The 26,262-nt window shown below is 47.2% G+C and overlaps 1 protein-coding gene across 1 annotated transcript in view; it reads right to left on the bottom strand.

The window, feature by feature from the left end:
- Positions 1–1,483: 1,483 nt before the first annotated feature.
- DYM (dymeclin) overlaps positions 1,484–26,262 on the bottom strand; it is a 350,411-nt gene continuing 325,632 nt past the window's right edge. Inside the window, 1 exon segment of the mRNA XM_030335687.1 lies at positions 1,484–2,486. Coding sequence (XP_030191547.1) covers positions 2,337–2,486 — 150 coding nt within the window. The 3' untranslated portion in view covers positions 1,484–2,336.

Here is a 26,262-nt window from a genome sequence, read left to right as displayed (position 1 = left end):
CAAACACGCGACGGTCCTCTGCTGCCTCATTCTACACAGTTTTACTTTGTGGAGAACAGATTTCTAAGCAAATTAATGCAGGCGTTAACTCAAGGTTATCAGTTAAATTTATTGTCGTAGTAAATCTTTCACAAAAATCAGGAAGAGACTCCTGGTGGGTTTCCAGAGCTGAGGCAGGGCTGCACTGGTGTCTGGGAGCATGTGCTCATGTATGGCGTGAGGCCGTAGCCACGGCCGGGTTTTGAGGCCAGTGAGCACTCCCACTGTTTGGTTAATTGAGGGGGGGTGGGGGAGAGGAACCTGCTGAGAATGGGGCTTTGGAGGCACCTCGGTGAGCCAGGCGGCCCTCAGGAGGGGGCACTACAGGATCCCCTCAATCAAGGGCTCCCTGACTGACTTTTGGGGGGCCCTATCTCCTCCTGCCACAAGAACGCACGGTCCTGCAGCCTGGTGACAACCCCACGGCACTGCCCAGCCCTCGGCCTCCAAGGACAGGTCCACGGTCCCACCAGAGGTTCTCTTGCTCCCCGGGACCCTTCTAAAATTCTGTGTTTTGGTTTAAAGGAAAAGGAGGCAAATCAACATGCTTTGGAAACAAATTCCAGCTGGGTCTCACTTCCCTGTGGCGGGGGGGGGGGGAAATGTTGCTACCTAAAACGATAATCGTTCAGAATGTGAGGGTTGATCCTTCCACTTTCAAACCACCTCTCCCACTGGGCTGGACTGAGCAGGAGCTGTTAACGTGCCTCATCTGCTGGGCTGAGGCCCTGTCCGCGGGATGGTAAGTGAGATCCACGAGGGTCTCCTGCCATTTGTGGAGACAGTTAAGAGGCCTGAACGGAGCAAGGCCTGAGGAGACAACGGGCAAACTGCACCTGCCTCCTGGGTCTAGCCCCCAGTGACGGCCCTTCGTCAGTCAGTCAGCCTCAGGGAGCCTCAGGGGCTCCAGCATCGTCCTGACGACAAGGAAATGGCCTGGTGGGCCGCAAAGCCCCTGAAGGGAGGGAGCAGCCCAAGCTTCTCACGGGTGGAAGCCACACAGGTGTGCACTGAGGTGCTGGTGTGTTTCTGACCTTTCCAGAGCTTCGTGTGACTGGAGATGGCTCCTCTCAGACCCTCTCACATCGTGACGGACCAAAATGACTCTGGCCTCCAGCCCGGGGAACAGAGGGACAGGAGAGGATCTCGTTTCTCATACAGACTAGGCAACAGCAGATTGAAACTGGGTGCTTGGTCTCATCTGGGACCGTGTGCTTTCTATGGAGAAAAGCAAATTCTTTTCATGTCTCTGAGAATGGAAATGAGGCTCCTCATTCCAGAACTGAAATTTCCGCCTCACGGAACTGCCAGGCTCTGTGAGAGGGTGGTCGTGGGCTCAGACCGGGCCTCACAAGGACCATCCCACTCTGCCCTCAGTGCCTGCGCCTAGAAGCTTCTTCCTCCAACTCAGGGTCCAAAAGGGTTTAAGCAAAGTCAGAAATGAAGAGAAAAACATGTTTTTCATCTCACGTAGAGTACTGTATTAATCAAATTGGTCTCCTTTTCTCCTATTAGTCTGGTCGAAGAAAAAAGATTGCTTTCAAAATGAAACTTTTCTTTTCCCAATGATTAATACAGAGTAGATTAACTTAATTTGTGCTAGACTCCAATTTAATTCAGCTACAGCTCAGAGGCCAAATCCACAGAAAAGCTAACCTGAACTTCATGAGAAGGAGCCATTTCTTTCTTTGAGAAAGATGCAGGGGATCTGATCTAAAGGCTTCTATCCAACTGCCCGGCCATAGTGTTTATTAAATCATGGGCCCTCTGAAAGGCAACCCCTCACACATGTGACTTCATGTCCTCATTAATTCCCATCTTGTCATCTTTTCAGGTATTTCTTAATGTTGAAAGAAGCACGCACGTGCGCACACCCACACAAACACACACACCCCAAAACAAAAATCTTGAACATGCGAAAAAAAAAAAAACAACCCGAAACAGAAAACCCACAGTATATACTGGTGAAGTGTTATATGCCTAAGGCATCAGGTTCCTGGAAAAGCTCTAAATTTTTGGTTTAGAAATAAAATTGCGTGTGGAATAGCAGGTTTTTGCATTTATTATTGTCGGGTACCCCCCTCCCCATTTTTTTGCACTACAATCTAAGCTGAGCGATCTATTGCCAACTGGGCACCAATTCTCCAAATCCAAGTGTGAAAGGGAAACATGCTCGGGTGATCCTCTCTGACGGAAGATACACTGGGCAATCTGTCTACTTCCGTTCCCCAGAAAGAAAATAGTTAGAAGGGCTGCTTGACTGGAGGGAGGCGAGGGTGGGAGATGGTGTCCTGCCCTCAGTCAGAGTCCATTGTGAAGAGCTGGATGTCCTGTGGGTTCCAATAGAGGCCTACCGCTGAGTTGTAGACCAGAGACCAGACATAGGGGATAAAAAACTCCTCGGGCTGCTCCTCTTCCACATACTTGAATTTCAGTTCTGGAAATTTCTGCAACAAAAACGAGACGATTTTATAATGTTCCAGTTCCATGCAAAAGCAGCGGCAGTGTCTCAGTGGTACTGTGCTATGCAGGGAGCCCGCCTCCCTAACTGGTCACGGGCCCCGAGAGCTCTAGGGGCTTTACGGGCCAGTTTCTGGATGACTCCTGAGGAGATGTGAATTACCCACAGGAAAGACACGGCACCCTGTCAGTACCTGTCCGCTAATGTCAGTCTGCCGAGCGGAGCAGGGACCCGAACAGGGGGAGAGGCGGGAGGACAAAAGTCAGACTGGGCTGACAGAGGGCTCAAGGAGAGACCAGCTGCCACACAGGCTGAGGGCTGGCTCTTCTTGAGGGACTTTGCTTTCAGGGCTGAGTTGCCTTGGAGATGAGCGCTCTCCCTCGCGCGCGACTCCTGAGCCCTGACCCGCTGGGGCAGGTACGTGTCCACAGTGGAAGGCCGGGCCGGTTCCGGGGCGGCAGCTGCTCTGAATAGCTTGGCCTTGGCCTTCTCCTGGGGGCCATGGTGAGGGCTGCGGCCTCATGGAGGGAGGCTGGGGGATTCCTCACTGAGCCTCCGGAATCGCCCAGGTCTGACTCTGTGCACGTAGCCAGGGGACCCGGCTGGTAAGCAAGCACTGGGCCTGTAGCGCCTCACCAGGATTTGGCCTTTAGGTTCTCTAATTCTACCCGTGCCAGGGCAGAGGAAGTGGTTCTCATTCCAGCAGCCTGAGGGGCTGCTGGTCTCGAGGCCCCCGGGCGTCCTGGAAGCCTCTGATGGGTCTGAGAAGGGGGTTTGGTGAGAAGGCCTCTGTGCAGGGATGCCTCCGATCACCGTGTGGAGAATGTAGGGCACCTGGCAAGGCGGAGATAGGCCTGGCCCGGGGCGGGGTGGGGGGGGAAGGTGGGGGGGGGAGAGGCAAACAGGCCTAAACTAAGATGGAGGAGGGGGGGCGGGCAGGAAAACCACCCAGGCACCCACCCATCCACCTACCGAGTTGTAGGGATTTGAAAGCAGCATTTGCAATAATTGAGACTCAACACCTAAGTGCCGGATCCTTGGCGTTCCAGCAAGATGAGAGAAGGGCAGAGTAAGCAGGAAATGCTTCTGGCAAGGTGAGTTCTGAGTTAAATCTTGAAAACGTGTATAGGAATTCCTGAAAGGGGGTCACCCTGGTCACGGATGTTACTTCAACATACCACACAGAGCCCGGTCCCATCTGTTACAGCTTTAATGAAAACCAACTCTACTCCACGGCTCCAAAGGCGTTATGTAAATACAGAATATACACAAATGGGATTTATCAGTGGCCCGAACTCCAGCACCAGCATACCTACCCCTACAGCCTCCCTCACGCTCGACGTACCCCATACTTTAGAGGCCTTTGCAGAACTACTGTGGTTTAATGAGAACCCCAGCCTTTTCAGACCGGGAGTGTTGTGAATCAGTTCTTCGTTACCATCAGTGGAGGCTGAAAGTCTCGGAGTGTGCCGACGGCAATGCTGGTGACTGTGACGCCATAGGCGACAGTTCCTCCCCCCACCCTGGCTCCCCCGGGCAGTCTGGCTGACGAAGTCTGGTCAGCTAAGGGATGTGGATGGATGCCAGCACTTCCTGAGGTGACTGGCATTCAGCAGGGCCCCCTCGTTTGCCATCCCCTTGCTGTCTGCTCCCGAAGTCCCCCTGAGCCTCTCCCACTCTGGGCCCGCATTCTCTGGGTGCACCAAAACCGCTCAGCAGCTGGGGGGCCTGGGCCCTTGGCACCCTTGCTGAAGCTCCTCACACGCTCTGTGCTGCTTCCGGCCTGGCCCGGGGTTCTCAGGTAGGAGGGAACAGAGTTCTCGGAGGTGGCAACAAGTCTCTGTCCCGGAAGCAGGTGTCTTATAGGTTGCAACACAGTGCCGTTCTCTCTCGTGAAAAACCTGCATTTGTGCGACGGAGCGCATGCTGTGGTCACCACGAGGTCTTGACGGAGCTGATCCAGACAACCCCACTAATGGAAGCCCAAGTGGGGCCTGGAGGCTAAGCCGGTTCTGAGTCACCCGGCCCGTGGGGCGGTGTAGGTCTGACTGGGTGGGAAAGTCTGTGTGAAAACGGACACAGGGTTGAGGCCACCCTAGTGCTTTGTCCCGGAATTCAACTCTCCGAGGCTCCGCAGAACCCCTCAGGGGTAGTTCCGTGCTCTTTCACTGCATGGAACAGAACCCGGCACACTACTGGTCCTTCGAAAATTACCAAACCACAGTGATGTCCTAATCAAGAAAGAATGAGGGGTTGTGTTTGAAGAGGAAATTTACCCCCTAATAATAAGGATGAAAATCCTAGTTCTCAGAATGGCCTCCAACTTGAGAAAACCTCTCCCATTGACTCGGAGAGAAGCGAGGGGCTGGGGAGGGGCGGGTACAGGGTGGTGGTCTGGAAAGCTCAGAGCCCCCACATTCCCTCTTTCTGCTGGAAATAACAGCATCCTACATTTCTAAGTAGTAAGGTCACCAATACGATGCACTTGTTGTTAGAAACAGAAGTGACTAAAAGATGTGAAACCTTTTTTCCATCCGGGGACATATTGGGGTTTTTCCTATGAAGGCGTCAGGAAAGGATGTGAGGCCATTTGCGCGAGGCTGCTCTCTGCATCTCTGAGGGTAAAATGGGAAAGAAAACCAGAAAACCAAATGCTTTTGTAAGAACTCCTTCCAGCTTAATTAAAGACACTTAGGCAAGAGTCGCTGAGTGGCTGGCACTAGGTTCACCTGCCCTCATGATTTTGGGGGATTCTGATGACTCTTCAGTTAGGAACAGTGATGAGTCCAAGCCTGTCCTTCGATCATGTGGCGGCCCCACGACTATCCTTCCCACCACCTGATCAAACAGAGCTGAAAATGCCTGGTTTTCACTGTGGCTCAAGTTTATGTCAAAACAACAACCCATCTCGTTCTGGAGTAGATGCAGTACACAGAGTCTCAACAAGGGAGGATACCCAGAGTGGCAAGAACATCTGAAATATAGTACATAATAACATATGGAAGACAGTATATAAAATGGCGTCAAGTTTATCTGTCAATACCAGGCATGTATTTTATTACGAAGTTTTTCTTCAAGCTGACCACTGGTTATTTCTATAGAAGTTCTCCGTAAAAGCATCATCAATTCTGAGGCTATGGCGAACATAACTGATCACCTATTGTAGGGCGGGCCCATTCTAACGCTTCACATTGAGCCACTCATTAAATCTTGGAAGTACCCAGAAAAAGCACCTGAAAGGCGCTGATTCTTTCATTCGGCAAATATGTACTGAGAGCCTACTGCGTCATGAGCACAGTACTAAAAGTCTAGCTGAGCAAGACGTGCATAATCCTGGCAACTCAGAGCTCAAAGTCCAGCCGCAGTAGCTGGGTGACCTGGGACAAATCTCACATCGTCACCCAGACTCTTACAACATAAAAGTTTACCGTGAGATTTTGATTTCCGACCATCTTGTCTCCTTCACAGGGCTGGGACAAATCTGATGAGCTGGTGGCGGTCTTGGGGACGGACTAAATATCTAACGGTCCCGGGCTGTTCTGTGGGTTGACAATAGAGGGCTTTAAAGGCTAAGCCTCCCAAATGCTTAACACAAAGACAAGCACGAGGCTGTGGCCGAGCTGCTCTTGTGGCTTCAGAGCTTGTGGCTCAGCGGGTGGAGGTTCGGGCACAGCCCCTGCCTGTGCTGGCTCGTGAAGGCCACGGACCGGACGCCTAAGTCATCGTCGCCCGAGGGTGGGCCACTGGACACAGGAGAGGTGAAGAGCAAGCACGGACGGAACAGCATGAACGCACTTCTATTACCGGCAGACCCTGAACACCGTGGACAGCACCCACGCTCGCCCCCGAACGGACACTACGGGCTCCTCTCTCCTCAAAGGGACACGTGGGCCATGAGGTGCTATTTTGGGGGTTCTTTGCTCAGAACTTTTCCCCGGCACTTTTTTTAAAAGGTTCAGAACGGAAGATAAGTCATAATAGCAGGGAAAAAAAAAAAAAAAAAAAGAAGAGCATGTTCCCTAAAACTGGCTACATACATTTGAAAGCACGAGGTAAAGAGCTACCTTTTTTTTTTTTTTTTTTTTTGCAACGAGTTGTTTTTAAGGCCGTGTACTGGGAACATTTTAAAGGGGTGAAATAATAGACAGAAATTATAACAGAGTTTTGGAAACACTATTCAGTCAACCTGATTGAATGTGAATGCAGCCTCTGTATAACAAGCCGTGCGCAAGCTGCATTTAATTTGATCCCCTCTCAAATTTACCTGTCTCGCTACAGAGAGCCAACATGGTTGGAGATTTAAATAGACATTCTCAAAAATATGTGCTCCTCTAGTGTGTCTTAGAAGTCTTGAGAGCTAAGGAAAAGAAAGACAAAAGGTTTTATTTAGCACTAATGACACTGGGGACACATTTTGTCAGGATTCGGTCCAAGAAATGTCATAGTCTGAATGTCAGATCAACAACCTAGAAAAAAATCATTCTTTATGTTCCTTTTCAAGCCTGTGGAGAACAATAATGCCATCCTGTGATGGCTGAGGGAAGCCCAACTTCCTCACTCGAGTGTCTTCATTCTGACTGGGCTTCTTGGGCCCTGCCAGGCCTTCCCAGCTCTGACGTCTGTCCGCACGCACTCTAACCGCATCTCCTCTTGGACTTCTCAGGCCCCCCCCGCCGGGCTCTAGCCAGAGGCTGCAGGGTGGATGTGCCTGAGGACTGCTAAAACTCTGGGAGAGCACAGGAGGCATTCTGGGGACACGGGGGCTTTGACTTGATAGTTATGGCAAGAATCTTCTGGAACAGGCTAGCAGAGGGCAGGGTGCTGTTCACCTTGGGCCTAGGCTCTTGCCCCGTTCTTTCTGAGACAGTGGTCCTGCGATTCAGCTCAATAAGGAGAGAAAACCCATCTCTCAAAAAGCTTGGAGCTTGGTCTCAATCCAAAGCTACTTACAACAATCCGGCTGTTTTGATTTTTGGAGCCAGAGGTAATGCTAGACTCTCAAGTTTGGCTGGAATGTTTTTATCAGCTCCAGTGAATCAACCCACCACAGTGGGACATCCGGACGCCCAGCCCAGAGACAAAGCAAAGGTCTGATTTGGTGATTGAGACTTGCGTATAACAAGCAGACCAAAAGCTTTAAAGACCAAAAGCCTTTCTGCTGTCAGTCATGTGATTTGGTGAAAACCCACAGGAAGTTCAGTGAGCAGACACAGGGCTCAACTACAATAATTTTTATTACCACGAAAGTTCAATGGCGTTTTCCCCCTTCCCCCTACAGATTATATAGATAGCACCAGAAACTCTAGCAAGCACCTGGCACGGCTCCAGAAATTTAGTACAGCTTAAACTCAAATAGCTACACAGCACGTTAAAGAGAGTTCTTTAAAGGCCCACATTTAGCCTCTGAAGAGACGAAAAGGGAGTGAAAGGTGATGGTCAGTCGCAAGGCACCCATCACTGCTGGCGGGGGGGTGGGGGTTAGGAGGGAGGAGGTGGGTTCCCGTTAGCGCCACACCCGTAAGCGTCTGCGGTGGGCAGGTTCTGTGCACATGAAAAGCAAACTGGTTTCAAGATCCTGTTGCAAGACAGCAAGGTAAAAGCATTCACAGACAACGTTTTTGTCTGGGGGTGCATTTGGGAAGGGTTATCCAGCTTCCCTCCCCTTCTTACCCTCATATGCTATGGCTGTGCAACATTGCCACCTTCAGCGATGGGGCCTTAAGTTAAATGCTGGTTAAGCACCAGCTGCATACAACGTGCTGTGCTTGAGGCTGTCGAGGAAGGAGAGAGAAATAATGGATGTTCCGCTAACAGGGGGTATAATTCGAGAGGGATAAGAACAGAGGGCAGCATGGAATATGGAAGGACAGTGCCCCAGGAGGGTTCCCTTCTTGGTCCATCTGGCTAACACTGGGGTCGGAAGATGTTAGATGGGCTCAGAAAGCAAACTCCAGGAGAAATAAGGAACAGACACTTGAAGCATCTGTATTCAGCTAAATTACCATCTGCACAAGCCTGGACTGCAGTCTCTTCTATGTGTAGTAGAATGAGTTACAAACGTTATCAACCAGTATTGTTACTTAACTGACAAAAAGAAGACGGGCACTGGTCTATGAATGACAGCAACACTGAACGTGGAGTTCTAGCTTGTGTGAATTGCAAAATCGATGAAAAACTGAATTCAAAATATAGAAAATTATAAAGGGCTACTTCTTAAAAGTTAGAAATTATGAAACACAAAGCTGAAATTAAGAAGTCCATGATGAGGGTGGCTCAGAAGACAGTCACAATACATTGCATAGGTGGGAGCAGTCTGGCTGGCCAGGAGGGGGGACTCTCTGGGAAGTTAAGTCACGACCCAGGAAGAGGGTTATGGGTGAGTAGGCACCTATCCTGGCAGCTTGGGCGGGGTGACCAGCCACCCCTCGCTCAGGACAATGTCTTGTCTTGTTACCTGTGCAAGTGACACAGCTTCTGTGACCAATGAGTGGTCAAAACACTTTAGGAAACATAGATGGAGAGAGTAGAAAGTTGAACCCAACCTGGTGATGAGCTCCCCATAAATTTACCATCACGTCATCGGCCAGAATCTGAAACTCGCTTGAGTGCGAAGCCTGAGCAAATATCCCTAGTTAGATTCTTCTCTTACAGACCCAGGTTAAGGGGATCACAGAAAGAAAGGTATCTTTAGTTGTGAATTTCTCCCTCTCTGAGGGCTAGTGCAGTGGCACAAAGGAGAAGGATGGATGGACAGGCTCTCCTGTTGTTGCAAAAGTTGGAGAAAGGCCCCGACAGATGGGTTCTAACCTGCAGGGACAGGGCTGGGGACAGGGAACCGGCACTGCACGTGGAGAGACCCTCATGAGCCAAGAGCACACCCCTGGGCCTGGCAAGCAGCGTGGGGCCAGCGCACGGGCCCTGAGGCCAGCCGCCATGGTGTTGGGAAGACGGGGAGGCTGGCCTTGAGGGCCCAGATGACGAGTCCATTCATTTGGTGAGAGAACAGGTTGGGGACTGATATTTGTAATTTAACGGTCATTAGCTTTGAGGCAGCAGTCTGGATTGCTAAATGTATAAACTAGTCAAGAAGACTGACCTGCATTATTGAGTCAGTGCACCTGTTTCTAAGGCAAATCAATTCCAATTCAGGAGGCTAGGAGGAGGAGGACGTTTTGATTCCAGGGTGGGCGACAGAGGGCCAAAGTGGAGCACTTACTGGCAGAACTCCTTTTGTTGGAAGCAGGCTTTTGGGCGAGTGGGTGGTGGCAGGAATTATCCCCCTGCAGGGGCTCCTCAGTTTGGATAGGGCCCGGCTAGCTGGCCAGGAGAGTGAGATCCCAGAAAATAAATATGCTACCATTAGATGCAATTTTAAGTAGTACGAGCTCCAGGAGGGCAGAGATTCTTATTTTTCCACTGATACGTCCCCCAGTGCTGAGAATACTGCCAGGGCTGTAAGAGCTGTTTGCTGAATAAATGAAGGAAGGAATAAATGAACAAATGTATACAAACTGCTGTTTGCAGAAAAACCCAGAGTTCTTAGTTGGGGAGCGGGGGCGGGGAAGAGTTTGGAAGATTGAGTATGGCACACTAGGTGAGTTAGTGGAATAAGTGTCTCAATTTATTGGGAGCAAAGTGAGCCAGATTAAGCCCGTGTCACTTTGAGAAGCCAATGAGCTGACTCACTGGGGTCTGGGGGGCAATACTTCAAAGCTAACAGATTCATTTACTTCTCAGATCGCCACACGCCTTGCCTGCCACCATTCTGCCGCGTCCGATTCTTGCCGGTAGAAAAATCCAGCTCGTGGATAATGGATACTGTTGACATACACGATTAATGCCCTATTTTATATTTCAGAATCTATCTAATTATGGAAAATGGGGAGCTCTTTGTATATCAGTTATAGTCATGGACTAGACTGGTGCATAATATGTAAATGGAGACAAATTCTACTTTTAATCAGTCCTTTACTGTTTACTCTTGTCCAGATTATGGTATGGCCAGATGCCCTCAAATTAACACTTAAGCCCTAAGTGCTATATCAGTGATAACCTTTCTTTACACTGTTTTCTTTTTTTGAGATTAATATGTGAACTAGGGGAGTGAGAGATACAGATCTGGAGAAAGATTCTGAATCATGTTTAGACAAATTCTGGCAAAACAAGAATCCTCGTAGAGTCTGAAAGGTCCACGCTGGGAGTTACGTGTGGATGACACGAGGAATACACGGGACAAAGGCAGGCAGGAGGCTTCCCTGGCACACTTCAGCCCAGACTGGTGTGCCACTGGTGAGGGGGAGTGCGGGCGATCACGTCAGGTGAGAACACAGACTTTGCTACGATATGTCAAAGAACTATCTGGAAAGACAATTCCACCTGAGACACCTTGGAAGAGTTATCTCTAATTTCTTCGAACATTCTTAGGATTGAAGTTATAAGCAAATGTGCTAGTTTTCCAAGACTGTAAGGGACATCACCCATTCTTAGAAAAGTCATGCCTTTGGGGTGCTTGGGTGGCTCAGTCGGTTAAGCGTCCGACTTTGGCTCAAGTCATGATCTCCTGGTTCGTGAGTTTGAGTCCCGCATCGGGCTGTCTGCTCTTAGCACAGAGCCCGTTTTGGATCCTCTGTTCCACTCTCTCACTGCCCCTCCCCTGCTCACATTCTCCCTCACGCTCTCTCTCTCTCTCTCTCTCTCTCTCTCAAAAATAAATAAAACATTTAAAAAAGTCACGCCTTCATTATTCTTTAGCAAGAAGTTAAAACTAGCCTCTGATAATCTACATTCCCATGCACCCATTATAGGTAGGAGGATTTTCCCTCTCTGCTTATGGAAAGAACAATCTATTCCAAGTGTTATGTGAGAAGCCTGTGGTTGCTAAACCAATGATGTTTTCCTCAATCCGGTCAGAGAAAACCCTACTTAAAAGCCATGGTTCTAATGGCAAGCATTTTAGAACCTAAAGTTCAGTTTCAGTCCTTCTTATGGCCGTACTGCCCAGTGACCCAAGCGTGATCCTTGGGTGGGTGAGCCACACCTGTGACTTCCTGTCAACGGTCTTGGCCCCACGGTTATTCCAACATGTGCTGGGAGTGAATGAAAAACACAAAATGAGATTTGTTTACTTCTGCACAGTCACTAGGACTAACAAAGGGTATCAGGAAATCTAGAGGAAAGGAAACAGAAACAGACCGCTGTAAATGATTCCTAATACTACTATGTGCCAAAAAGCAGAATTTGGTATGAAGTTGAGTCTTAGATTCCATTCAAGGACCATTATGTCTGTGAAGTTCCTAAATCAGGTAAATGTGAGGTAAAGCTATCTAGAAGATTGGGGGGGGGGGTCCCCTAGCTTAAAAAAAAACAGGTCTAGGTCAGTTAGAAAAATCCATATTACATTCCTGAGCCTTAATGCTAAGAACTCATGGAATCGTGGAATGTCACCACCAGAAGGGACTGAACACCCCCCTCCCACATACTCTTACCCTTTTATAAAATTTTTAAATGTTTATTTACTTTTGAGAGAGAGAGAGAGACAGAGTGTGAGCAGGAGCAGGGGAGGGGCAGAGAGAGAGGGAGAGACACAGAACTCAAGTAGGCTCCAGGCTCCACGCTGTCAGCACAGAGCCCGATGAGGGCTCGAACTCACGAACCGTGAGATCATGACTGGAGCCGAAGTCGGATGCTTAACCAAGGAGCCACCCAGGCACCCTTCTCCTACCCTTTTAAAAAGAAGGTACAAACAAAACAACAGAAATCCTTAATAGTCGTAAGGTACGCTAAGTCAACTGGAATTCACATTAAGTGGCTACTGGATTGATCTAATAAACCTAATATACTAATAACATCACTTCAGCCCCGAATGCCTTCAAACTCAGGCTTCTCTTTGAGAAAGCAGCTGATACTTTCCCAAAATTAAAAAAAAAAAAATGCTACTGATAAATTAGTTGTGTTTTTATCCCCTTGAAGTCAGTAAACATACTATTAAGTGAGACGAAAACCTGATTTGGTGTTATGTATCACACTGTAAGATATCATCTTAGTGTGTCCTTCCCATTTGTAAAATGGCTATCAGTTGTGAATGTTCAATTGGTTGAACACCTCAAGACAGGAGATAAGCAATGAATGCTTCAGAAAGAACTAATCAAGGGGTGCCTGGGTGGCTCCGTCTGTTAAGCGTCTGACTTTGGCTCAGGTCATGGTTTCAAGGTCCGTGAGTTCGAGCCCCGCATCGGGCTCTGTGCCGACAGCTCGGAGCCTGGAGCCTGCTTCGGATTCTGTCTCCCTCTCTCTCTGCCCCTCCCCCGCTCATGCTCTCTGTCTCTCTCTCTCTCTCTCTCTCAAAAATCAACAAACATTAAAAAAAAAATCTTACTAAAAAAAAGAACTAATCAAAGCCGTTCATTAACTTTTCTCTAGGGAAACCTGAACGGGAAGAAGCGAAGACAGAGCAAAGTGGGAAGTCGGGCAGGTCAGGGAGGAAGGGGGAATAAGAAGAACCCTAGCTAGAGCTGTGATTGAGAACTGGGACCAAGAAGAGAAAAATAAAGGCGGAACCTACCCTACCCTATACTCAACTGTACAGCTGAGAGAACTGAATGGTGTAACAGCTCTCCTTCCAATCTGGACCATCACAGATGCATATAATTTAGAATTTATACCTGTTACGTTATCATCACAGGAGAACTAACCCAAAGGCCTGTACAAAATATCCAGGGAATATAGGATACATCTTATTTTATAGTTCAAAAACGTGGTTAAGGGTCAAGCTTTCAAGAGTTTGAATTTTGAAAATTTCAGGTGTAAAGATTTCAAACGATACACCAGCACGTGAAAGAACCAAAGCCCGTACTTCCGTCACGTGCTGCGTTGTGCGAAGGACGCCGTGGCTCCTGTAGCCACCACACTTCTTCCTCCCCTCGTCCTCCCTGCATCCTCATCAACTAAGCAGCCTCTTCCGTGGGAAACCCTGTGAGGCATGGCGAGTATAAAGCAGGGTTCCTGTTCTGGAGGGCCCGGTAACCTAGTAAGGGGACGAAGTATAAACGCACAAACCGAGCACTGAAACAGCACTTCGTTGCTAAATACCAAGAAGAATGATACGGAAAGTGAGCTACTGAGGAGTCTCCAGCAGGGAGAGGTCAGTTAAGCCTGTCATGTGTGGGACAGTCTTCATGGAGGCGGTGAGACCCCGGCTGCAAGAACACGTGGAGAAGAGGCGAGGAGGCCGCCGGAGGCAGGGACGAGCAGGGCAGGAATGAAGAGTGGGTTCAGGGGCTGGGGAGGGGGGGGGGCAAAGAAGCATGGGGGTGGGTGGTGGGGGCGGGGCGCTAACGGTGGACAGGGTCGGAGTCTGAATCGTATGTTATTTTTCCTGGATTCTTCAGGCACTGGGGAGGGCTGGTGACGGAGGTAAGAGACACAGTGAAGTTCATTAAGATGACTGGTAGGGGCGGCAGTGATGATGGTGGTGTGTACGTGTGTGTGACGTTCTCCCAACGAACTACAGGGACCCAGCCCGTGTCCCCCGCCAGAAGTCCCGTTCGGGAAATGAGAGCCACAGAGCAGCAGCACCAGTCCCACCTGGGTAGGCACTTGTTCAAATGCAAATTCTTGGGTGCCAAATACTCCGTGATTCGGGGAGGCCGAAGGGAAAGAGTGCCCGAGGCTACGAGAATTTCAGTTTGGGAGGAGGAGCAGTATGTGGGCATACAGGGTCTCAGGACCTGGGGGGACTGAGACCACGGACTGCTAAGGCGCCCCTGAGTGCTGGAGTTGGAAAGATGTAGACACCGTCCACACAGCTCCTTCATTCAGAACACGGGGAAACTGAGGCCTTACAGCAACAGTGATCCTCAGGGCTAAAATGTGGCAGAGATCTAACAAGAAATCAGTATTTGGGGGCACTGGCTAGGCTGGGCCCCAGACACAGAGGCTCGGAACCAATGGCATGGAGCCTGAGAACAAAGGGAAGGCGACTGGCAATAAAAAATATGGGAAAGGCTGGTGGAAAATGGTGTTTCAAGACAATCCAGTGGGTGTAAATTTCGCTAGGAGCTGCCCAGCTTCACTAGCATGCAATCATTTCACGAATATTTAGCTGCTTTTATGCTATTGCTGTTTATCTGCAAAGATGACCATGTTAATGGGGCACAGATTCGGAATACTAAGTGTCTGGAGCTCTGGCCAATCCACACTCTTCTTGGTTTGATGTTCCAAACAGATTGTGCGTGCAGGATCCTGCTCACAGCTAGCCTCTTAACAGCTCAGGGCCAAGATGCACAGCAACCCCCCCCCCCCCAAAGTGTGCATAATTTTAATTCCCCTCCTTGGACAAAGGTGTCCCTGCAGTGAGAATGGGAAGGCAGGGTATGATGAGCTGAAGAACAGAAAGGCTGAATGAAGACAGGGTTCCTTCCAGGGTTCCAAGAAATACCCTGCGAGGGCACACGCAAAATGAACAAACCGGCCACGGGCGGCAGACGACTCTGGTTAACAGTGGCCCCGGTGCCAGGACAGGGGTCGTGCCGGTGCTGGCCCTGCTACAGGCAAGTACGCGGCCACCCCTCACCCCGGTCCCCACCCCCCAGACCGGCCAGGGCGTGAGTGATGGGGAGGGAGGAACAAGGCCAAAGTAGACTTTAGCATTTTTTAAGTCATTCTGGTCATGTTCCCACTTCCTCCGCCATCACCCTGTTCCTGCTTTCCTGAAACAGGCAGGCCGCTTACGACAATTCAGAGAGACTTGAGAGCCACGGAACATCTCGGAGTCCTTCTGTATCTTAGCACCACGACTAACCAGAACAACTGGAGAGAGAGCATTTTTATTGTCAATATTACGGCAGGAAAGAAAAAATACTCCAGGCTCTCAGCTTTCCAAAGCCAGCATAGAGACAGGGTGATAAGAGGCAGGTGATTTGATCACAGATCGAATATGACTTGTGGATCTCGGACCGCATGGCACCGAGAAGATACTCACTCATGGAAAGCTAATGAAGGTGAAGATAGTAATACTTGTAAGCGGAAACAAAGATCAAATCTTCCATTTATGAAAGTCTATTCTTTGCCATTCATGAATCCCGCGTGTACCCTTTCCTGTACAAAAAGGCACAGGTTTTGTTTCATCCCTTAGTGTGTCAGAGGTTTAAAAATCAGCCTACCCCATCTAAATTGGAGTCCTGTACTGGTCCCGGGGCAGGTCAGAAACTCAACTGCACTGACAGAAGTTCACGTGACTTCAATTTTCTCCCCATCATTTTTTAATGAAGGGAACACTTTACAACTTTATCCACGGGCAACAGCACCACAGGCGGGTCAGAGGTACGTTCCGAGGTGGCAAAGCAGCGGTACTGAGTGCCAAGGCCAGGACGGCCCAGAAGGGTGAGCGGACACATGGTGAAGGGGCCTGCTCCTGGAGCCCCGGGTCTCACTGACACCGCTCACGTACAGGGTCAGGCAGGGCCACAAACCTGGGCCACGGCAGTCAGGAAGAGCAAGGCAAGGAGTGTGGAAGTCATCCTTGTTTCTCTTTGCTCCGTGTGCTGCAAATACGGGTGGAGAAGGTGTCCCTGCAAACATCAAGGAAGGGAGCCGGGCCGAGAGCCACTGCTGGGGCCGAGGCTGGGCCAGGCCAGCGCTTTGCCTCCTGTCCCTTCTGATTTCCTAGCTGACACAGACTGCAAGCTGTAAGAGGCAGGCAGTTGGTACTTAATGCTCCTCTGGCAATGGTCACACTTACCGATTACTTGAAATGGAAATAAGCACTGTGATAAGGAAGCATAAACTTTTAAGATTAATAGCGTATCTCTGCCATCGAAGCTCTGACTGGTATCAGGGAGGGGAAATTCGGGATGTCTGAATTTTAGACCTGGCTCTGACACTAATAAATAATAAACTCCGGCAAATCACGTCACCTCTCTGACACTTAGCACCCCATCTGTGGAACGTTACTGCTGATGATGCTAGAGACGGGGCTGTGGTGCTTAAGTGACTCATGCGGGGCCGGGGGCCAGGCGAGGCCGGACCGGGCCAGGCCAGAACCTCGCTCTGCTTTATTCAAGTCATGCCACAGAGGGGCTCCTGCCCTGTGACAAAGGTCATGGCCATAGGAAAACTGGGAAATGGACTCCTCCCTTCTCCATTGTGGTCCCCAACGTTACTCATTTTTTAAACCGATGCCCCAGAAGGAAGTAAAACCCCTGTAGGTGAAGCATTTGAAGATCTAAAGTCATTTCCAAAACATGACAGTGGCTTAACAGGAAGGAGTCTTGTGTTTTACAACATAGGCTCTAAGTATTCCACATTTACGTATTCAAATAAAGAAAGATACATTGCCTATCTGTCCATTTATTTCCAGGGACTAACCATGTATAACTCAATTTGTTACATATTGCAAGCATGAAAATAAGGCTGGAATTTATCGGGAAAATACTCAAAAAACGTTTTAAAGGCTCTTTCTAAGAGCAATAGTCAACACATTATATTTTAAACAAATAATAAAATGCTCTTTTATACTTGGAGTATATTTAGAAGAGAGAATACAGACATGTTTTATTTTTTTTAAAAATCAAAATTTGGGGGGCGCCTGGGTGGCGCAGTCGGTTAAGCGTCCGACTTCAGCCAGGTCACGATCTCGCGGTCCGTGAGTTCGAGCCCCGCGTCAGGCTCTGGGCTGATGGCTCAGAGCCTGGAGCCTGTTTCCGATTCTGTGTCTCCCTCTCTCTCTGCCCCTCCCCCGTTCATGCTCTGTCTCTCTCTGTCTCAAAAATAAAATGTTGAAAAAAAAAATTTTAATAAAAAAAAAAAAAATCAAAATTTGGGATAAATAGGAAAACAAGGTGAAAACCATAAACTTCCCCAGAGAAATACTATGAGCTCGGCAAGGACCTTCTGAATTCTGGAGTTTTTAAAATGTTAGAGCGTTATTGGGGCGACTGGCTCAGTCAGTTAAGTGTCCAACTCTTGGTTTCAGCTCAGGTCATGATCTCACGGTTCATGAGGTAAAGCCCTGCACTGGGCTCTGAGCTGACGGTGTGGAGCCTGCCTGGGATTCTCTCTCTCCCCCTCTCTCTCTACCCCTCCCCTGCTCACACTGTCTCTGTCTCTCTCAGAATAAATTAAAAAATAGAGCTTTGCTTTAAAAAAAAAATAAAGTTTATTTATTTATTTTGGGAGAGCACGTATGTGCAAGCGGGCATGAGCAGGGGAGGGACATAAAGAGAAGGAGAGACAGAATCCCTAGCAGGCTTCACTGTCAATGCAGAACCCTACACGGGGTTTGATCCCAAGAACGATAAAATGATCTGAGCCAAAACCAAGAGTCAGACACTTAAGTGACTGGGCCACCCAGGTGCCTGTAGAGCTTTGCTTTTAAAAGCAGCAGATTAAGGGAAAACGCTGGGCTTATTACAAGAGTAACTGACATTGCTAATAGTCTTTCCAAGGTTTCCCCATCCTAGTGAATATACAAACACCTCTGATGAAGGAAGATGGGTTGAGATAAAACTTCTGATTAAAACCCCTCTTGCAAGGTGACCTACTCATCCATGCATCCTCCCTTACTTTGTTTTAATACTTAAAAAAATTTTAATGCTTAATTTTGAGAGAGAGAGAGAGAACGAGCGAGGGAGGGTCAGAGAGAGAGGGGGAGAACACAGAATCCAAAGCGGGCTCCAGTCTCTGAGATGTCAGCACAGAGCCCCAAATGGGGCCCAAACCCATGAACGGTGAGAGCAGACCTGAGCTGAAGTCGGACGCTTAACCAACTGAGCCACCAAGGAGCCCTAATACTTACATTTGAATTATAGCCACTGATGCTTCGACAATTATGGTATTTTAACACAATGGTGGATACAAAATAATGGTCTTCTTTGCCATCTGGCTGATGAGTTTTGCATCATTTGTTGTGACTATCCCAGGACCCCTGGCTGACTCTTGGCTGCTTTCCTGGCTGTTCCGGTGGTCAGGGCCGTGGCAACGCTGTGGGAGGCACAGGTGGCTGCCACACGGTGCTGCAGTGTGAAGGCGGCAGGCGGGGAGCCCAAGTTGGAGGCTTACTCAGGACCACCGAAGGCTCACCACTCCCCTCATGTTTTATCGGGGACAAGAGCCCACGACACAAAAGCAGAGACAACAGTGTGCCCATCAATCAGCTACAAGTTACCGACTCAAGGTCACTCCTGTTTCATTGCCTCAAACTTCCCCCCTCTGAATTATTTCAGTACTGAGCCCAGACACAGAATTTCATCCCTTAAATATTGACCTACATGTTGTGAAACAGGTAAGATTTTTTTGCTCTTCTTTTAAGATACATGATAGGAGAAGAGACTAAGTTATAGAGTGATATTTTGTATCATAAACGTATTTTTTCAAAATATGAAATATGGTCCCTGCCCTTAAAGTAATCTTAATTACTTAGAGAGCTAAGATAAATGCAAGTGGAAAAAAGAATCACTAAAAAGCAATTCTTCCATGTAACCTGTTGTCAGAAGACGCAACGTACTAATTGCCGGCTCTGATTCAGACCGAGCCTGCGATGTACACAAACAGATCCACGTGACCTCCTAGCTTCCTGCCTCCTCTCTTTCACACAAACCATCAAAGCGAACTCCCGAGGTTCCATCTGGAGTCAGGGGTGGGGTGGGGAAGCAGGCCCTAGAAGCAGAGGGGCTAGAAGATGAGGGCAGGGATCCAGGTGACAGGCCCTGGAGTGGGAACCGAGCGGTGGTGGCCATGCCACCAGAGTGGGAGGGAGGGGGCAGCTTGTCACAGAGGCCTCTCCCCAGAAAGGGAAATCAGGGCTCGCGAGTGACAGGTCCAGAAATAAGCCCAAGGGTCTCCTCTGTTGATGGTTCTATGTTTTGAGTCCAGTGACTTTTGTTACTTATTTCACTGGAAACAAAGGAGCAGACAAAACTCGGTCTGCATCCTCTGTCTGGCTCCATACTAATGAGTCTTTATCTTGTGATATGGTTTCTTTGAGCCTATCTGCCTCTGGGAAAGGGCCTCGGTAGTGGACCTCACCATGATTTTGTGTTTAGCTCAGCAGCAGCTGCTACACAAGGCCCCGTCCTGACAGCCTCGTGGCCCAGGTTAAACGAACTGTCTGGAAGGGCCATCAAAACTCTGCCGCGTCTGCCTCTGCTTTAAAAGTTAGAAAAGGGAGGGGGGGGGGGCGCGCCTGGGTGGCTCAGTCAATTAAGCATCCGACTTCGGCTCAGGTCATGATCTTGTGATCCATGAGTTCGAGCTCCGCGTCAGGCTCTGTGCTGACAGCTCAGAGCCTGGAGCCTGTTTCAGATTCTGTGTCTCCCTCTCTGACCCTCCCCCATTCATGCTCTGTCTCTCTCTGTCTCAAAAATAAATAAACATTAAAAAAAAATAATAATAAAAAAATAAATGTTGGAAAAGGGGGAAAGACAGCCTGGGAGAAGGTCCCAATGCCTATTTCTGAAGAGAAATGTTCTGCTCAATTTTGTCCATGTCCCTCTTGATCAGAGAGCAGTGACAATGGCGAGGAACAAGGGCAGACTGGTCGTCCTCAACGGACTTTTCCACTGGAGTCCAGGAAGTGCACCCTTCTCCAGCTTAAGTTCAGGACCTGTTGACGAATGCCCTGGTCAGTCCCCGGCCTTGACTCTGGGATCTCCAAGGCCTGCAAATACACAGAGACGGATGGATAGTCCTCCTAAGCCAGGAAGCTGCTTCCCACATGTTTGTGGAAAAACAGCAGGACCTTAAGGATTCCAGGAAGAAAAGTTAAAACGGACCGGACTCCAGGTGCCTCATGGGGCCCTTCCCGTCTCTCATGCATGGAGCATGCCCGAATGGTCCTGCTGTTTGCCAAGTGGCTTCCCTACGACTCAACTCCTGAATTAGCCGGAGAGGAAACAGGAGCCTTTGGGACACATCAGGGTAAGGGTTCCAGCTTAGAAAACCTGACTCCTTTTCAGAAACGTGCTTGTAAACTTCATTCCCAGGATTCTTCCCCATTTTCTTCCCGGTTTCACTTCTGGAAATCAGGGATGGGGACGGAGTGGGTAATGGGAAGGAGGAGATCATAACGGTATCGGAAAGCCACTTAGGTAACCTGACTCCATCTAAGGGTAGACGGCAACAGTATTCCCAAGCGGGAGCTTTCTGCATCTGGAATAGTCTGTCATCACCCTTTTTTTTTAATTCACTTCTCAACTTCCTCTTCTCCAGTGTGGCAAAGACGTGATTTAACTAGAACCCGACTAACTGGAACTTTCACTAGAGCACACTTTATTTTTAGAACAAGGGGACAAAGAAGAGACCAAACACATATTCAGTAAGTGAAGAAAAATACAACAGACTTCCAAGGAACCCTCCCACGGAGATTCGTGTGCGCTCTGCGTGGTTTTCCACACCTGGCAAGGGCCTGGACTAGGAGAACTCACAGGAGAGGGCTAATGGAAACCCAGCAGAATTGTGAATCATTCGCAAGAGATAAAAAAAGCATCATGTTATCATGTTCCTCATCTATGCCTAAAGAATTTCTCTCTTCCCATAAGAAACTCGAGGAGCAAGTTATATTGAAATTGTAGTTTGTCAGCAAATGCCTATACAGCCAGAGCTAAAGAAATATGTAAGTGAAAGACACTGTATCCTAGAGCTAGGGGGTTGAATGCGGTTTAGGGCGGTCCTGACCTGGAGGGGCTTCCTGGCTAGGGGACAGCGCTGGCTGCGGGACACGCTGGTCATTCAACGTGTGAAGTGCTCTCAGGGCCGGGCTGACAAAGCGGGAGGGAAGGCGGTGCTGAAGCGGTGACAATTTCCAAATCCTGAGAGAAGGGGGCAGTTTGGGTAGGGAGGGAGCACCTGAAACACCGGGAAAAGATATGAACGGAGTAAGCATGCACAAACAATGGTGACTTCATCTTTTAGAAGGGAGACAGTAAAGGCGCGCCTGAGTGGCTCAGTCGGTTGAGCATCTGACTCTTGGTTTCGGCTCGGGCTCTGCACTGAGCATGGAGCCTGGTTAAGATTCTCTCTCTCTCTCTCTCTCTCTCTCTCTGCCCCTCTCCCTTGCTTGCTCACTCTCTAAAATAAAAAAAATGAAAAAAAAAATAGAAGAGAGAGTAAAACTAATCACTCCCCAAAGGACTAGATGTTTTAATGTTTTACTTCAAACAAACTGGCAGTTTATAATTTACAAGCCTATGGAGAACTTTATCAAAAAACCATATACAGCACAAAAATGTCTATCAGAACAAACGTAATGCCTAGAAAAGCATCATTTTGAGGTAGACTCTGGCTTGGAAATACAAATTCTCTGATGTCAAAATAAGGGGCTTCATAAACTTATTCACTGGTCAGTAAAAATTAACTTCTAAGATTTCAGTTGTTTTAAACTACTCTTTTTTAAATTTCAGTCTCCCAAAAGTCACTTGTCACTTATAAAGAAAATGCTTTTGAAAATAAACATGCAAACATTTATATTAAATACATCATTCTTAAAATAGATGAACTTCTGTGAAGCTCTCCAGAGCAAACTCTATTTCACACTCTCTAAAGAAACTGTTAACGGTTAAGAAATTTTACAGTCACTTCCTGAAGGCCATTCTGAATTTTCAGCTATGATCTATTTGATTAAATCCTACTTGAAAATTAAAAATAACGCAAAACTCCACCAGACTGATACAAGGGAATTTTTGGCCTTTGTACCTGTGCACAGAGAAGCTAACGTGAATTTGAGATCTCCAGCAAGAGTGTATTAAGTTCTATTAATAAATCTTCTGGGATACTGTGTTCTAAATATACAGTTTTCCTTTTTAGACTTCTAAATCTATAATTGAAATAAATCTAGTTTTAATTTTTCCCATGTTCAAAGTTGTAGTTTCTTTACTTTCAAAGGCTGCTTTGCAATTCAATTCCTTGGTTATTATACATCTAGTATTAACCTGCAGTCATAACTAAATATTGACTCTTAACAGCACAGATGCCCAATCCCTATGGGTTGCTAAGCTATAAACACCTTATTTTCTCAAAATTTTTACTTACTTGTAGAATTTAAATTAGCTACATTCTTATTTCTGAAAGGACTGAACTATTTAAGGTGTGCTTAAAACTACTCGTTTAGCAAATCCATCGCCAGAGCTGAGAGAATAACTCAAGAGTATAAACTCTCTGAAAGCGCTTACTCAAATCTCAAAGCCCTGGCTCAGGTTCTTTGCACAGCATCGTCGCTAAAATATCTTAGAGGCGGCTTGAGCCTTTATATGAGAGAAAGCACGGCTATAATCCATTTTCCCCTTCCCATTTGCATTAAAACCATTACCTCTGTTAACCCCGAAGCCCACACATTCATCAGCATAACCTCCTCTACCTCATACTGCCTTGATCGTCTTTCTTTCCCTTCTTTATAAGAGTCATAAAAAACATAAAACTTACCATCCTGTCCAGTCTTAAATGTACGATGCAGCAGTGTTTCAGATACTCACATTGTTGCGAAAGATCTGAAGAACTCCTTCCGTGTTGCCAAACTGGAACTCGGTACCATTTAAAGTCTTCCCTTTTCCCCCTTCCCCTCACCCTTGGCAACTACCATTCTCTATTTCTTCGAATCTGACTACTTCAGGTATCTCGCATAAATGAAATCATTTTGGGCACTGGCTTATTTCACTGTGCACGAGGACCTCAAAGTTCATCTATGTTGTAACATGTGACAGGATTTCCTTCCTTTTTAAGGCTGAATAATATTCCACTGCATGTATGTACCACATTCTGTTCATCCATCCATCCATCCATCCATCCATCCATCCATCCATCCACCTTTTGGTTTCCATGAATAGTGCTGCCAGGCATGAGGGTGCAAAGATCTCTTTAAGACCCCGGATTCCAGCTCTTTTGGATATATCCACACAGGTGGGACTGCTAGATCACGGATAGGGCAGTTCTATTTTTAATTTTTTGAGGAGCCTCTAAACTGTTTTCCATAGTGGTCGGACCATTTTACAATCCTACCGACAGCGCACGAGGGTTCCCATTTCTTCACATTCTCACCAACGCTTTCTAAAAAATAGTCGCAATGGCAAGGGGTGTGTTTTAATTAAAAGTAAAAAAAAAAATTCTATTATGTACCTCATATTAAATAAAATCTACTACTATTCACTGGAGAAAAATTTTGTAACAGGGATTTAAAAATTATCATGAGTTCCACAATGCAAATAATGACTATTAAACAATTTTGGTAATACATTCCTCTAGTATATTTTGATAATATGTTCCTTTTGGGGGGGCACAGATCACATTTTAAAGAGGAAAAATGGATAAAATAATTTGATTTTCATGTGCAGATAGAAACGGAGATGAATCTTACATACTAATAAAAACATTTTTACCTTCATTGAAATCTCTTTAACATTTCCATCACTAATTACATATACTTCATTCATTGTTTAAATAAAGGGGTCTTCACGGACTCCCTCACTTTTTTAGACTTTTCTTTTGTGAAGGACAACACACACACAGAAAAGTTCACAAAGACAAATACATGACAACGAAATCAGTGGAAGGCGAGCATTGCCATTACCACCACGGGGTCTACAAGAACACTTTGTATCCCCAGATACCACTATCCTGACTTTTACAGTAAAAGTAAAACCTTGCTCTTTCTTATAATTTTTACCAACTACATTTGAATTTCTTAACACTACAGTTGAGTTCTACCTTTCCTTGGATTTCATATTAATGGAATTACACAATCTTATACTGCACCTGGATTCTTCCCTTTAGCATTGTACCTGTGGGTTTCATACATATTGGGGGTTCACTTATCTGCATGGTTACACAGGACTCTATTGTCTGAATATACCACAATTTATTAATTAATTCTGCTGCTGGACTGGGTTCTGTCCAGGGTTTCACTGTCATGAACAATGATCCTATGGACATCCCTGTATGTACTTCCTGGCACACAAAGCCATGCGCTCGTGTTACGTGTGCACTGAAGAGTGGAACAGACTGTGTGCATGTTCAACTTTAGCAGACAGGCCAAACTTTTCTACTGTTTGTACAACTTGGATTTTTTTTTTTTTTTTTTAAAGGACCTCCAACAAACACACCACCCCTGGTCTGTTGCTTTTCTTATCCCTGATCCTGCCCTTCTGTCAAGCCCTCACTGGAAACTGTTAAAGCCTACTTGGTGGCCATCACACTCGCATGTTGGCCAATGTGGCCTCCTGTACTTTGGTCAGCCTCACACCTTCCCATCACAACGAAGAAATGAACGTGCAGTGCGTACCTACTGTGCGTAGGGTTGCAGGAGAGGGCCAGGGATATAAAAAGGAAGATGGGAGGACCTTGACATCATGTGTTAAAACTGAGCTGGTAAAGGGGGCACACAGAAAAGAAGGGGAGTCTCACCAGAGGCAGGATGCACCAAGCAGCTAGTAACCGGGGTAGATCATGAATGCTGCGGAAGTAGAGAAGACAAAGGGGTAAGGCTGATATGTGAGTATCTTGGGAAGGAGAGCTGATCTTGGCTGAGCTTCGAGGGAAACACAGGGCCAAGAAGAGCAAAGGCCACGGCTGGGAGCGTGCATGCTATGTTTAGAGAACAGGGAAGGATGAATGTTATCCTGGAACAATGATCTGTGTCCCCTATAGCTGCAACAGGGGCAGGATCTGTCTCCTGAATGGCCAGTTGAAGACGAAACTTGCAGCCAAATAAGATACGCAAAACAATAAAAAAAAAAAAAAAGTCTGCCAGTTAAAAAACATTATGCTTAGTCACAAGTGTGCGTTCAAATACTACCTCAAAATACAGTTCTAAAAATACATATGGTACTAGGAAGGACACCGAGAATGTGACCCTTCCAAGGCATAGAAAAATCTGTAATATTACTGACACAGGAGTCCAGAAGTGGCCCTCACATTCTGTTGGTCATAAAGGCGCAGGACAGGGAAAGAGTATTTGAATGAACACAAATACACCATCAATGGTCAGCGAAAACTCATGACATCATCCATACGAATAATAGCAAAGGGCCAATTACTAGTAATAGTTGGACTTTTAAACTTTTTGGGGGCTTCACTGCCGGATGGGTTAGCCTAATAGTAGGGGTTACAGCACCCCCTGAATGCAGAAGTGCAAAGTGGTACAAATGGAGTCAGGAAACCTGGATCTGGGCCTCCATGTACCCGTCGGCTTTGTGACCAGGGGCGAGGGGTTGATTCTGTCCATTTCCTCTGTTCATAAAATGAAAGGCTGAATCAGGGTTTTCTAAAATCTCTCTTATCTCTCTATTCTAGCGACTGATGCTGAGAGAAGGGATTTTTTTTTTTTTTCTTTTTTTTTTTTTTTTGCTCACTTCCTTACAAACGAGAGAGCTCATGCCTGGCTCCTCTCTTATCTTTCTTTAAACAACAAAATTTCCCACAAACCCGGAGACTTAAACGCTTGATGCAATGGGGCACCTGGGTGGTTCCGTTGGTTGGGTGTCCAACTTAGGCTCAGGTCATGATCTCGTAAGTTCGTGAGTTTGAGCCCCACGTTGGGCTTTGTGCTGTCAGCACAGAGCCCGCTGCAGATTCTCTGTCTCCCTCTCTCTCTCCCCCTTCCCCCCTCACGCGTACTCTTTTTCTCTCTCAAAAATAAACAAACATTGAAAAAAAAAAAAAAAAAGAAAAAAAGAAAAAAAAAAAAAAAAAAAGAAAAAAAGAAAAAAAAAAAAAAAAAAATAAAAAAACATTAAAAAAATAAAAAAAAAAAAAGAGTGGAAATTACAACAAGGAAGTGG

Source organism: Lynx canadensis, chromosome D3 (assembly GCF_007474595.2).
Source record: "Lynx canadensis isolate LIC74 chromosome D3, mLynCan4.pri.v2, whole genome shotgun sequence".
NCBI classification, from domain to species: Eukaryota; Metazoa; Chordata; class Mammalia; order Carnivora; family Felidae; genus Lynx; species Lynx canadensis.
Note: the sequence above shows the minus strand (reverse complement) of the source record. Positions and strands in the feature narration are given on the sequence as shown.